This window comes from Trichechus manatus, unplaced genomic scaffold (assembly GCF_000243295.1).
Source record: "Trichechus manatus latirostris isolate Lorelei unplaced genomic scaffold, TriManLat1.0 scaffold00166, whole genome shotgun sequence".
Taxonomy (NCBI): Eukaryota; Metazoa; Chordata; class Mammalia; order Sirenia; family Trichechidae; genus Trichechus; species Trichechus manatus.
The window spans coordinates 1,958,901-1,973,965 of record NW_004444102.1 but is presented as its reverse complement, the minus strand read 5'-3'; the positions used below and the strand labels follow the sequence as shown (position 1 = coordinate 1,973,965).

Here is a 15,065-nt window from a genome sequence, read left to right as displayed (position 1 = left end):
TCTTTTTTTGTGTGTTGTTCAGTTTCTTTGTTCCACTTTTCTGTGCTGAATCATTTTTCTTTATGTATTTTCTTTTCATCTTTTTTATTGTTGTTGATTTTCTGTTTGCTGAGTCTTTATATTTTTCTAGTTTTTTATTTTGACTTGCAGGATTGTTAGCTTCCTTTCTGGTTACCTTACTATCTACCCTTATTTTTCTAAGTTTATACCAGTCTTTTCTTTCTTTATATTGCCTTGATTTCCTCTCCATATGCAAAATCTATGTCTGCATTTTTTAAGTCCCTCTTTTTGGTTTAATGTTGTCATCTTTTACATATTGACATCTGTTTCTCTCTTTTCAGTGTTTTAGCTTTGATTTATTTTTGTGACTTCCCTATCTTGGTTGGTATCTGGTTGCTCTGTCCTGTGTTCTAGTCTTGGGTTGTTATCTGATGTTACTGATTTTCTAACCAGAGGACTCCCTTTAGTATTTCTTGTAATTTTGGTTTAGCTTTTGCAAATTCCCTAAACTTCTGTTTATCTGGAAATGCCCTAATTTATCCGTCATATTTGAGATACATTTTTTTGGATATATATTTCTTGGCTGGCAGCTCTTTTTTTCCTTCAAGGCTTTATATATGTCATCCCATTTCCTTCTTACCTGTGTGGTTTCTGCTGAGTATTCCAAGCTTATTCTCATTGACTCCCCTTTGTAGATGACTTTTTGTTTATCCCTAGTTACTCTTAAAATTCTCTCTTTATCTTTGGTTTTGGCAAGTTTGATTATAATATGTCTTGGTGACTTTCTTTTGGGATCTACCTTATGTGGAGTTCAATGAGAATCTTGCATAGATATCCTGTCATCTTTCATGATATCTGGGAAGTTTTTTGCCAACAAATCTTCAACGATTCTCTCTGTATTTTCTGTTATCCCCCCGGTTCTTGTACTCCAATCACTCGTAGGTTATTCCTCTTGATAGAGTCCCACATAATTCTTAGGGTTTCTTCATTCTTTTTTTTTTTAATCCTGTAATCTAATTTTTCCTCAAATAAATTGGTGTCAAGTGCTTTATATTCAATCTCACTAATTCTGACTTCCATTGCCTCAGTTCTGCTCATATGACTTTCTACTGAGTTGTCTAATTCTGAAATTTTATTGTTAATCTTCTGGATTTCTGATTGCTGTCTCTGTATGGATTCTTGCAGCCTGTTTAATTTGTCATTATGCTCTTCTTTAATCTTTTTAATTTCCTCTATTGCATGTTCTGCATTTTGCTTAATTTCCTTCCTAATTTCTTGAAGAGTTCTGTATATTAATCTTTTGTATTCTGCCTCCAGTAATTCCAAGAAATTTTTCTCCTCTGGAAAATTTCTAGATTTTTTATTTTGAAGTTTGCTGAAGCCATCATGGATTGCTTCTTTATGTGATTTGATATTGATCATTGTCTCTGAGCCATCAATAAGTTATTATATTTATTTATTTTTTGTTTGCTTACTGTGTCCTAGCTTCTTGTTTTGTTTTGATATGCCCAAATAGGCTGCTCGTATGAGCTACTTTGATTATTGGCACCTCTGATGATCTAATGTCCTGTTACCAGGTGGTTAGATCTCTTACTAGGTATATGAGCTCAGAGGTCCACCCACTCCTCCTGTATGGATTCAACTCATGTGCCCAGGTTGATAGCCACAAAGTGTGTGGTGTAGGCTCTCACCTACAGTCCTAGACAGGCATTGGTGATTGGTGTACACACAGGCATCTGGCTGCAGCAGGGGGACACACTCTGAGAAAGGCAGGGGACTGATGGCCACCCGTGAGTGTCCAGGAGGAAGGCATGTCCCTGTTCCCTAGAGCACATAGGTGGGTGGGTTTTGCAGCCAGACTATGAGCACCCAATGCTGTTGGCTGTAAGCACTGGGGGACACCTCTTATTCTTGGGCCCCTATCACACATGGCTAGGTGGCGTGGGTGGAGCCACCAGTCTTCAGGCCCCTGATGTGGGTAGGTGAAGACCCTGCTTAATGGGCAGAGCAGTGTCAAATATCATGAACCTGCCACTTCACAGCTGAAACAGTTCAAGTTAGACTTCAGGTATATACCCTGTTGTACTGCAGTAATGAGGGCCTACGCTGTTGAAATGGGCCCACACAAGTCTCTGCAGAGGGAAAGGCACTCAAAGTCCATGGATCCCGTATGCCCGTGCCTAGGCAAAGGAGCTGTGCATACCCTGCATTCCTGGCTTAGGGGAGCCAGCAGTTTATTTTTTCGCATTTGTTAATTTGTTCACTCTCCAAGGCTGGGAGAATGGCTCAGGGCATGTGACAGAATCTGCTTCTGGCTCAGGGGACTTGGCAATTGTTGAATCCAGGTGGGGACTCAGTGCAGAGCAGGGAGCGAGGAGGTAAATGGGAGAGGGTTTTTTCCCTAAGGGGGGTGTTTTTGATCCACATGGTAGGCTGTACGCGAGTACTTATCTTTTTCTGATCGTGGGCTGCTTCTCACTGATTCTGGGTGGCTGAGTAAACTTCTGGTGCTGGGTCTCTCCCGGTGCGGAAAATGCAGCTCCTGAGCATGGCTGCTTGCCTGCCTCACAGCTCACCAATGAGCTGATCAGGCCTGAAGGGCTCAGGCTCTTGCCGGGTCAGGTTTGCCAACTCCTAGCTGCTTCCAAACCATCTCTCCCTCCCCCTGCCACTCAGTCCAGTTCCTCAACTTTGCCTTAGATGTTCAGGGCTCCCAGATTGTCATATATAATTGAATCACTTGTTTTTTTGGGTCTTTGTTGTAAGAGGGTCCACCGGAAGCATCTGACTACTCTGCCATCTTGGCCCTACCGAAATTTTACTTTTAGATTAAGCAAACAAATTTATGGTATGTCCCAAATATTGCATGTGTAACATACTTATACTAATGAACATAGGCAGTCCCCAGGTTATGAATGAGATCTGTTCCTAACTGTGTCTTTAAGTCGAATTGGTAGGTAAGTTGGAACAAATGCATACAGTTCTTATTTAGCTTTGCTGTAGTAGATGAGGAAACCATGTTGGTGTAGTGGTTAAGAGCTATGGCTGCTAACCAAATGGTCAGCAGTTCAAATCCACCAGGTGCTCCTTGGAAACTCTATAGGGCAGTTCTACTCTGCCCTACCGGGTTGCTGAGTCAGAATTAACTCAACGGCAAAGGGTTTGGTGTTTGGTTTTAGTGCAAGAAAAGCCTCGATGCCGCTTCAATGATTTAAAAGCTGTATGTGCAGCAAGTGAAGGTGATCATGATGAAGAATTTGTTGCAGGTAGGGTTGGTTTAATCGTTTGAAAGTGAGGGCAAATTTACATAACATTAAAGGGCAAGTACGAGTTGCGTTTTATATATATGTACATATATATATATATATGGAACCTTGGTGGCTCAGTGGCTAAGAGTTCAGCTGCTAATCAAAAGGCCAGCAGTTTAAATCCACCAGCCACTCCTTGGAAACCCTATGAGGCAGTTCTACTCTGTCCTGTGGGGTTGCTATGAGTCAGATTTGACTCATTGGCAACGGGTATATATGTAGAAAACCTGTACCCATTGCCATCAAGTCAATTATGACTCATAGTGACCCTATAGGACAGAGTAGATTAGCCCCATAGGGTTTCCAAGGAGCAGCTGTTGGATTCAGATTGCTGACTTTTTGGTTAGCAGCCTAGATATACAGTTTATTTGGAAGTAAATTTTAAGTGCACAGCCTATATTTCACCCGGCAGCATAAACACAGGAAAATCCATGTTCTACCCTCTGCAGTTTGGCAAGCCTGTAGATGCTAGTTCCCCAGCTTGGTCACTTTAGGATATCTTATTGGGACTTGCGTCTTTATTTTTTCTTGCTGAACTGATTGCTGCCCAGCATGGTTATTACCTTTCTTCCCTCGACTAGTCTGGACATGCCATTCAATTACTCTTCTGATTCTGAGCAAGTAGAGACAAGTGAGGGAATCTGTCAATGGCTGGACTTCAAGCAGCAGAAATAATATGTGATAGTTAATGTCTCAACCTTGGCAACATTAAAGTGAGAACAGTAGAAAGGGAACAAGGGGGTGGGTGTGACAATGAATCCTGGTCGACTGTTGGCTAGGAAAAGTCAAAGGAGTTCATGGGAACTTTTAATTAACTAAGTACATGTGGGCGAGAGCCTGACTCTTCTCTGACTTTAATGCTAAATTAGTTTGTCTGGTTTCTCTAGGCGTATTTACAAGGAATAAGGGGTGTGTGTGTGTGTGTGTGTGTGTGTGTGTGTGTGTGTGTGTGTGTGTGTGTGTGTGTACACAGAGGGGATGTACTAACTCCAGTCTCAGTAACCTTAGAGATGAACACCTGAAGCCTCAGAGAAGTTGTCACAGACCTGTGTCTCTGCTAAGTGGCAGACTAGGGATCATTCTGCATCCGAAGAACATGCCTTTTCCATGATGATAGACTACTTCTCCTGAAGACTAGAGTCCCACATGTTCCCTAACAGATTCTGTGTATACTACAACTTAATAATGTGGCATTTTCTCAGATTGACACAACATGTCCTCTACCTCCATTATTGCTTCTCAACACCCTACTCCTAATCCTTTTGTTCTCCATAAGGACCACCATAATTTAAAATTCCAATTATAGGGCTTTTCTCCAAGGATGCCAATATATTGCTCTTTTGTTTACTTTCTTACACTAAAAATAGTTTCATTTAGATTCAGTGAAAACAAAGCTAAATTAGCTAGAATGGCTTATTTAGCCCACATAGCTGCCCTGGTAACATTGCTATGTGTCCTAGGCTGCCCAGTACCTTCATGCCATGTTATGTGCTTTAACTGTGTTAATGAGGTAGTGAGGTAGAAGTGAAGCCCAGACCAAGGAGTGTCAGGAGTCTTCTTGAAGGCGCCAGCATTTGCTCAGGTGAGAGCTCCTCAGCTGCTGATTCCCCAAGACAGGTGCCGTGATTGGAAGTGCAGTGACTTGGAATGGGCTGCAGGCTCCCAGGCACCAAGAAACGGCCAGTGAGGTGTGGGAGTAGTGACTGCTGGGTAGGAGTCCTAGTACCTGAGAGCTGGTGGGGAAGGCCTTTTGGTTCAGTGAATAAACATTTGTTACTGTGTTTCTTTACCTGCTCAGAGTTGTGACAATTCCTTTTCTTTCTTTCTGTCTCAAATATTAAGAGAACATAGCATGCCTCCTGGATTTTGAGCAGATGCTTTCAAATTCACATCTGAAGTCACTGCAGTTTTATGATGAAAGAATAAACCTCCATCTAATTTTGAATTCAGACTTTGCTAAAGAAAATTTTTTAAAAAAAAATGGATCTCTACATTCTGTTAAGATCACAGATACAACTTTGAAGCAAATACCATGAGTGACATTGTAAGTAACAATTGCTGCCTCATCATGGGCGTTGTGGTATATTTGAAAGCTATTGATACTACGTTGGAAAACCTTTGTAAGTTAGAAGGCAGCTGTGACTCCATAATTTGAAATAATCCAATTCCAAATTATTCCATGTATATTTTTAAGGATCATGGGAAGACTAGCTGCAGACAGTCTTGTAGGTAATTTTAATACCAACTGGTTAACTTCAACATCTTGCTGCCTTAATTAGTGCTCCTTCTAAATAAGACCACCTAATTGAATTCTCAGTTTAGCTAAAGAAACTTGTGCTTGAATCAGTGTAACAGTAGTCCAACCCAGATATCAGTAGCTGTGATGACTAGCTGGAGAAGGAATTTGTTCTAACACAGCTAATAACTTTTGAGCCAATAACACCGGGATGGATATCCTTACCTAGAAACGTTTCCAGTCCACTCACCCCACACTTGCTGATCAGTCAGGACCTGGTTTGGAATTCTGGCTCCTACGCTTCCCATCTCCTTATGCTGCGTGATTCACTTTGCCTTGCTGAGACTCTATCCTCTGGGTGTTTCAAAAATTGAGAATTGTCAGCATTCAAAAAACGCCATTATCATTCTTTAGTAGAGATGCTTTTAAAAAGTCTTCTAATCTATAATTTGTGATTACACTTTAAATTAAAGCTCATGGAATGTGCCTTTAAATCAGGGACTGGTGTCTGTGATATGAATTGCTTTTGACATTGGATGATAATTTACAAATCTAGGTCTTTCACTCTGAAAATAAATCATAGCTTCAGTTCATGACATTTAGGCCATCTTTGCAAATACTACTCTTGGTAAAGGTAGCCGGGCATATAGATATGTGGTTCATGTATCCACTGAATTTTCATTAAGGCCGGCAGAAGGTGACACAGACAAAGAATGCAAGGACTTCAATGTCATCCTGAGTTGAGTTTGCATCTAGTTCAAATACTTAGTGGCTGTGTGATTTGGGGGCAAGATGCTTAATCCTTCCATACCTTGGTTTCCTCACTTGAAAATTTGGGGTGATGATTCAAAATTCAAAGGACATTGAGCATTAACAGTCACTAAAACATAGGTTTTAAATTATTCCTAATAACAGCTCTAGTAGGCAAGTGTCATTATCTCCATTTTACAGGTGAAGAAACAAACAGAGGCACAGAAGGCTAAGCATCTAGTTAGCAAATAACAGGTCTAGGATGTCAGCAAGCAGTGCTCCAAACCACTCTACCACAGCTGCCTCTCCAGCAGAAAGTGTAAATGCCTGACTATCTTCCCATTTTTCCCAGGCAAGAACTGCCATTGAGGCTGGGGAGAATCAGCAGGACACAGAGAAGAACACCTGGAGGGATCTTTCCTTTTTCAAGTCAGTTTAATAGCCCCTTTTACATTGACAAGTTGTATATTACTGACAAAGTGTCTCCTGTAACATCAAAAATTAACTGTCACTTTTTCCTATGAATAAAAGTTGGTACAGGCGGGAACCAAACCATAGGATTGTCTGCCACCATTTCCCTGGTAAAGGTAATTCATTTCTACTAGTTAAAATTTTACATCAAGAATCAAGGCTACAAGAAGGAAGAATGTTTCTTATAACTTCTCCAGAATCCATACAGGGACCAGGCACCCCACAGGGATTAAAGGAAATGTTTGAACATATTTATATCCTTTCTATATTTCTCCCTATAAATGCACCTATGCGGAAATGCTAAGGTCTCTAGGCATAAAAATGGCCTGAATTCATGTGTATAACAACTATATACACTTGTTCTTTTTTCTCCTTCCTAATATCAATCCTATTTTCCTTAGGATGAAACTGAGGGAGACAGATACTAAGTAATTTGCCTAAAGTACATCCACAAAAAATTCTAAGTGGAGAAATAGGAAGATGAGCCCAGTGCTCTTAGTCATTATATGGAAATGAGGAAGACCAGTTGCTAAGAGACCATGTGTAGGCTGAGTTATCCACAGGGTTAATAAAGTCCCTGAAAATGAACACAAGAGTAGAAATGGAGAAGAAGGCAGTGAACCAATAATAATGTCTTCCATTAATGAGCAAATGGAACAGGAAATCAGCAGCTAGGTATTCTAAGCAAAGAGAGAGTAGTGCAGTTTTCTCAATGGAACCATTTCATTGTGGTTGCTGTGCATTGTTTCTGTAACAGAAAGAAGAGGGTAAAACCAAGGAATTATCTGGAAGTGCAGGGTGGCTGTGGGCTACAAGGGAGAGTTCTTTAACTTTTACTTATATTGATACCTCTAATTTAGATGGTATTCAGGAAAGGAGATCAGAGGAGCTAAATGGGTATATGTGTGATGTAAGAGAAGAAATGGGAATCCTCTGGAAAGAGCAATCTGGGCTTGTGACCACAGCTATCACTTCTGGCTAGTCAGAGGATGCAGCCATCTGTGGGAACATGGGGACACGGCCTGCCCATGGTAAATTCTCTTCTGGGGCTTCGCTACATCTGCGCCTGGGGACACATTTTGTGCTTCTCCTTGCCCACACCACATAAAAAGTACTAGATTCCAGATCAAGAGCGTGCATTTTGTATTTTCACATCTTTGTCAGTCTTCATCTCTTCTTTTCCTCAAGTAATGTCTTTTAAACTTTCCACTAAATCCAGACTTTTCAGCAGGGATAATGTGAGAGAAAATAGATATAAGGGGAGACTTATCATTCCAGGTACTGCTGGACAAGTGAGAGGTGGGTAGGAGTAGTAATAGGGTCAAAGCTAGAAAGATGTAAGGAGTAGGAAAAGTGATGTCTGCTTTTGAAAAAAGACAGCTGGCCTTATTCTTGGAGGAAGGGAGGACCAGGGTTTGCGATTTGGCCCAGGGGCTCATCAGGAGAAAGACTTTTGCTAAGACTTCATATAAGGTGGTTCAGTGATAGACTTATTGCCTTCCATGCTGGATACCAGGGTACAATTCCCAGCCAGGGCACCTCATGTGCAGCCACCACCTGTCTATCAGTGGAGGCTTGCATATTGCTGTGATGCTGAACAGGTTTCAGCAGAGCTTCCAGACTAAGACGGACTAAGAAGAAAGGCCTGGTGATCTAATTCTGAAAATCAGCCAATAAAAACCCTATGGATCACAGTGGTCTGATCCGCAACCGCTCAAAGGATGGTGCAGGACCGGGCAGCATTCTGTTCCATTGTGTGTGGGTGTGGCATGCATCCAGGCTGACTCAACACCAGCAAACAAAGACAAAGATAAGACCCAGCTAGTCCCCAGCTGTCCCTCACTGCCACACTCCCGCCTCTGTCTCTCTTATTTAGGGCCACCTCACCAATGCTATCTTTCCAATCTGCCACACCAGCTTAGGTTTGGACACTGTCTCCTCCACTATGCCCTTTACTGCTGCCTTTGTTAAATTTGATAGTAACCAGAACAGATAACCTAAACATGAACTTACTGGTCTCAGAGGTGGCACCTCCCCCTCAGAGTAGATAAACACACAAAATTTGAGACAAATTCTTTTTCAAGGTAAAATCTCTTAGAGCTTGCAGACTTAGGAGCTTTGTGGCTGTTTTCACTGTTGATAATAATCCCCCTTTTTTTTTTTACACAACTGCTTGTCAACCCTGACTGTGCTTCCTGTCCCAAGCTTGCTTCTAGCTCTTAGACCATTTAGCTGTAGAATCGAATCTCACCTGCAAACAACCAGGGGACACTGAGGCTTTTAATAGAATTGATGTGACACAAGGCTTCTAGGTGGTGAAGAAATTTGGAGAACAGGGAGGGAAAACACACTGTGAATAGATTGAGCAGTTTGAAAGCAGTCCAGAGTTATAGCAAAATAATAGAAAAACAGCCTGCTTAAGGAAAGAATTGTTCATTTTTTAGAACATGTGTTCACCATTAAATCTTGCGTGTATACTTATCAATTGTTATTAATTCCATCATTCTTTATTAAGATAAACAAAAAGACTTTCCTATTATATGTATTTATCTTGTTCTTATACCTGTATCTTTCAAAAAGTATACTATTACAAAATAAACAAATGAAACCACTCTCACTTTCAACAAAACCTTCCAAAAAACAAACCAAGACAAAAACAATCTAAACATATTTCATTAATAAGAATCAGCACAAAGCTCGTTCCTATCAGGTGGAGATTAAACTTGTTCCGGATTTCCAACTTCTCCACGCTGCTGCACCACCCCATCATCACTGCCACCGACCACACTCCCTGCCCTCAGCTCTCCTCTCTCTGTTGGGTTTGGTGATTTGCTTCAACATCTCACAGAACTCAAGAACTGTACTTACAGTTATATGGTTTATTACAGAAGTAACAGGCTAGAACTTGGGATCAGGATCAACTTGGAAGTCACAGGAACAGGAACAGCTTGGAACTAACAGGCTAACTCGGGATCAGTGTTAGGAAGCACATAGGCAAGTTATGGAAGGCTGCCCAAAGTGAAGAGCACAGCCTCCCTTCCTCAGTGTAGGACAGCTCTCTCAGCTCTCTCTTGGCCGGGAGTGGCCCCTCAGGACAGGCCTCCTCCTGGCTGTGTGTGCCCCCTCTCGGCCTTGCACACCTCCTCTTGCCCTCATGTCCCCCTCTCCGCTGTTCAGCCTCCTCTTGGCCCTGCACGCACCCTCTCAGCCATGGATGCTGCTGGGCTCTCTCTCTCGGGCCTCTAGCAGTCTTTGGTGTTATAGCCCTTGACTCGTATTACAGCACTTTACTTCCACTGGCAAGTTTTCTTCCTGAAGCTGCTCAGCTCTCTCTCCCTCTCTGCTTCTTCTCTCTTCTCTCCTTGCCTGTGACCATCTCAGTTCGGTCAACTCCTTGTATAGGCACGTGGCTGAATCCTATTTGGTGGATTTTCAAGCCACTATTGGTACCATGACTGAACAATGCCCTCAATGGACCAAAGGGGATGAGTCCATTTGCATAATAACTGACATTTTCTGTCAGTAGGAGCTGGCTTCTTCCCTGGGCAAAAGTAACAAGTGTCGCCAATGAATTAGGACAATTGTAACAACTCCTTGGGGCATAGGGGAAAAACCTCCCAGGATGTTTTGATTTTTTTTCCCAAAGGCAAACCTCCACATAAAGGAACGAATTTCACCGCACAATCTAATGGAATTTTTCCACAGACGTGATTATCACAGGGTCAGACGGTTAGCCAAACTCCATATATGCAATAGAAGTACACTTTAAAACTTTTTTCTTTTTTTGCTTTTCGGCTTTAATGTTGTCAAAAATTCAATCTACCACGTTGGCATTAGCTGCTGGCAACATTTCATCTTCACATTTGGATGTGTCTGAGCTTATCGAGGTGACAAATGAGTGATTTTTAAGTGGACATTTTGTCATTCTTGAACCCCACACCAATTAGCAGTGGCTTGGGCTCCTTAGCAAAGGCACAGGGCTTGCTTGCATCCATAGCACAGCCAACCCCTGGTGGGCTCCCTGGGTGGGCAGGGCCCAGCGACACCGTCACACTGTACCCACTGCAGCACACGGGTGTGAAGGCTGCATGAAGGGACTCGCCTTGCTGATACCCCGTGAGGCCCAAACACTCAGAGTGGGATCCTACTCATGGAAAATCAGTTTACGACTGGAAGGAATTAAAACATCTTTCCTTATTTCCTTTTCCAAGCACAAAGGGAATAATGGGTTTTAAGTAACTAAGCACCCTTAAAAAGCAAAAGCAAAACAAAACTAAAAAAACACTTCCCCTTAAAAGTAGCTATCTCCCTAGGATAGCATTTTCATATTAAATAAAAATACACAGAGCAAAGTGTGCTTAAAATCTCCCACATATGTTAGAAAGAAATACTGCCCAAAAGTCAGCGCGCTCTATAGCCCACACCCAGGACTTGGCTCATCATTGTGAGAAGGTGAAAATGAAAGCACTGTGGTAGAGATGTGTGTGAGACAAACATGCTTTGGGCATGTGGTCAGGAGGGGCCAGTCCCTGCAGGACGTCATGCCTGGTAAAGTAGAGGGTCAGTGAAAAAGAGGAAGACCCTTAACGAGATGGACTGACACAGTGGCTGCAACAATGGGCTCAAGCGTAACAATGATTGTGGGGATGGTGCGGGACTGGGCAGTGTTTTGTCCTTTTGTGCGTAGGTCCCTGCGTCAGTGGGAACCGACTCGATAGCACCGACCAACAACCATGATGTCGTAGAGGTAATGCTGAGTAAGGGATACCACCAACCTGAAGGCAGTGCTTCGGACAACAGGCAGTTTACTTCCTCATCAAAAATGTTTCATCCCTAAGTATTTCCTGAGTTTCTACAGTGATGTGCCTACTTGGTTCCAAGTGAAAAACAGTGAATAAAAAAAGTTATGAAAATATATGGCTGTTTAAACAAATTCTTTCAATAGCGTGCTGGGTACCTGAAGTATCTGTGTATCAGAGCTCTTTGTTCTCCATCTATGAGGAGAAGTGCCAAATACACTCTGGAGTGCCAGGCTTAAAAAGGTGCTGAAGAGAATGGCCTGATTACCTGAATTCCAATTTGGCTCCCAATGAAAAGGGGGAAAATTACCTGGGTGCCTGGCAATGTCGCTGCTCCAGTGGCTATAGGCCTTATCTAACAGTTCATTACACGCAGAAAACAAAGCATATTCTAGGGAAGAATGCCCTGCTCCACCACTGGCAGAGCACTCTCTTGGAATTCCTTTGTCGATTTCATAGATTTCTAACAACCAGAGGATTGTTTCTTAAATCTGATTTTTAAGCCAGCAGCACAATTTTTTCCTCTCTAAGTAGGACAGATTCATCCCACCAGCAACAATGGATGCTCCCTGCTTCACTCGAGCATGACCGATTAAGTGCCAAGCAGATGGCTAAATGCCACCTCCTCCGTAAAGAGGCTATCCAGAGGCAGGCAGCTGGGGCCTTGGCTGTATTCGTTCCTTGAGCTGCCAGCTGATGAGCCCCACTGTCTGAGGCATCAAGCAGCCCTGATTGAGCAAACTGTGAATTCTCGACAGGGGACTGGCAGAGCCGGGTCGACATGCTTCACTGCCAGGGCTTCCAGGCAAACACCTCGCTTCCACATTGTGCCTGCCTCAGGAAAGCCACCGCTAGCAACGGCTGGCAGAAAGCCAGCACTTTGCACGTGTTTGCTGAATATGAAAGAGAAAAATGTGAGTGTAGAGAAAAGGCACAGAGACCATGCACACAGATGCCTTTCAGACCTTGCCAGATAAAACGCTGTTGTTTTTAGCCAGGTGGTTAAGCGATGCTGACTTGCAAAAGAGCTAAGTAAAAAAAAAAGAAAGTAAAATTAGCAACAATCTAAAATTAGGAACAACCTAATAAAGCACAAGTAAAAGGAATAAACAGTAGTCAAAAATCCAGAGCAGATCAGTTGCACTGGAAAATGCATATTTTAGAAAACAGGCTGCTGCAGTATGAGGCAAGGGCTTTTGCAGCCTCTTAGACGCCAGAGTATTGCATTAAGAAAAAAGTAAGCGGATTTAAAACTATAACTTTAGGATGACCATTGTGCAGACTGCTGGAGGGACATCTTAAAATGCTATGCATCATGTTCATTGGATAGAGAATGTAAAACTATAAAAACAAATCTGTGTGTGTGTGGTTTGTTTTTTAATCAGAAATAGATACAGAGTCTGTCTGTCAGTGTTAGAAACAGACAAGGCCTGATCGTGATAACACAAAAGCAGGAATGCACAGCTCTCCTTCTGATGTAATTGGTGGCTATTATACTTGCTGAAATCTTGAACGAGTCTTTCAGGACCACATGCCTATGTTTGTCATCTGCCTTCTTCCTCAGGTGCAAAGAAGGCTACCAAGGAGGCCGTTGTGATCAATTTCTGCCGAAAACGGATTCTATCTTATCAGATCCAAGTAGGTCAAGCGTTTTTCTTCTTCCCCCTTCTAACGCAGTATCTAGGCGGCCCTCACTCTGAGCCGTGGCTGTTAATGCAGCTGAAGGCTGTATTGCAGCAATGTGTGTCTGAAAGCCGGCCAGGACGGACGCTGGGCCAGACGTTCATATGCAAAGTTCTCTCAGAACCAATTCAGTCCTAGGTCTTCTTCCTCCGTGGGGCCTGACCTTGAGATTCAGCTCCCCTCTAACAGCTGCAGGGGACTCCAGCCAACCCTGCTCCCAAGCTCCCAGGCCACGCGAACCCCATCCCGCTTAAGAAACAAGGATATTAAAAAAAAAAGAGCTGATAATTTATCAAAAAAAAGTTACTGAAATTATAGTACTGTATTTGTTCTTCAAGCAAGCCCCAGTGGCACAGTGGCTAAAGCACTTGGCTGCTAATCAAAAGGTAGGTGGTTCAAACCCACCAGTAACTGCTTGGGAGAAAGATGTGGCAGTCTGCTTCCATAAAGACAACAGCCTTGGAAATCCTATGGGGAAGCTCTACTCTGTCCTATGGGGTCGCTATGAGTCGCTATGGCAGTGAGTTTGGGTTTGGTTTATTGGCTCTTTCCTCTGGCTTGTAATAATATTGAACTGAAGTAAGAAAATATACGTATAAAATTGCATAGAAAGTTTTCAAATAAACTGTGAAAAACTCATTTTAGCAACACTATTTGTATATCTGCAAATACTATACTAATGAAAAATTATTTTTTATTCATTTATGAAAGAAGGCAATTTGTTACTAAGAAATATTGCTCATTATTAGTTTCTGTTTCTATGTGGAAAAAGTAACTTTCTATACTAATATGTCCAGTTTTGCTCAGATGTGAAATTTTTACCTTATCTGTGAATCATTTTCTGCTCTTTCAATGGCTGCTACAATTGAATCACTGCTACAGAAAGGGAGTTTTTATTGAATCAGCAATTTAGTTTGGTGAGGATAATGACACGCGTTTCCAGATTCTAAAGGCATTGTTCCGGTTTTCTGTATACTAAGCAGGCATAACACAAACTTTGGCAAAATATTTCAAAGTTACCCACCAATAGCGGTGCCCAGCCTGCCAGTGAGTATGCACGTTGCTGCGTAATGAACACATTTAGCCATCCTTCAAAATCTTTTCATAACTTGTGTTTTTGTTTTTCCTCAGAATTTCTAGCTACATTTTCCCAGGTAAATGCAAAATTTCTCAAAAGGGAAAGCTTTTTCTTAATTTAATTTACTTGTGTTTTATTTTGACAAGGAGATCCATTATTCAGAGATTAACTACTGTTTTCTTTACAAATTTAGTTTTGAGGAAAAGTGAAAGTTGGTGAAAAGCAAGTGGTCAACCCAGCCAAGGATATCTCTGGTCTCTGGGATGTGAGGTGCTGTGTCCTGGAGATGACCCAGGCGGGGTGGTACAAGAGGAGGGATTTGTATTTGTTTACCCTGTGGTTCATTCAGGGCCCTTGCCAAGTCGGTGTTTGAAAGGCTAGTCATGGTTGTGGTCAGAGACACACATTTGGAGTGTTAGGCAGCTTTCATGGAAGAATGGGCTTGCCAGTTTCCCTTCCCTCCTCTCTTCCCTTCTGTATTCCTTCCCTCTCTCTCCCTCTCTCCATCCCTCCCTCCCACCCTTCTTTGTTTCTTTTCTCTCTCTCTCTCCATCTTTGCCTGAGGTATCTAGTATCCCTCTTTGTTTCTTTTCTCTCTCTCTCTCCATCTTTGCCTGAGGTATCTAGTATCCCTCTTTGTTTCTTTCTCTCTCTCTCTCTTCATCTTTGCCTGAGGTATCTAGTATCCCTCTTTGTTTCTTTCTCTCTCTCTCTCTTTCTTCATCTTTGCCTGAGGTATC

General features: G+C 42.3%; 1 protein-coding gene and 1 pseudogene across 2 annotated transcripts in view; one reads left to right on the top strand and one right to left on the bottom strand.

The window, feature by feature from the left end:
* Positions 1-12,390, bottom strand: part of LOC105756778 (cAMP-regulated phosphoprotein 19 pseudogene) — a 52,460-nt pseudogene extending 40,070 nt beyond the window's left edge.
* The window catches only part of NRG3 (neuregulin 3), a 1,408,585-nt gene that overhangs the window by 1,076,601 nt on the left and 316,919 nt on the right, over positions 1-15,065 (top strand). For both annotated transcript variants that reach the window (XM_004386524.2, XM_012558425.2), the window contains exon 3: positions 13,129-13,202. In XM_004386524.2, the coding sequence (XP_004386581.1) occupies positions 13,129-13,202 (74 nt within the window). The remainder of the gene's footprint in view (positions 1-13,128; positions 13,203-15,065) is intronic.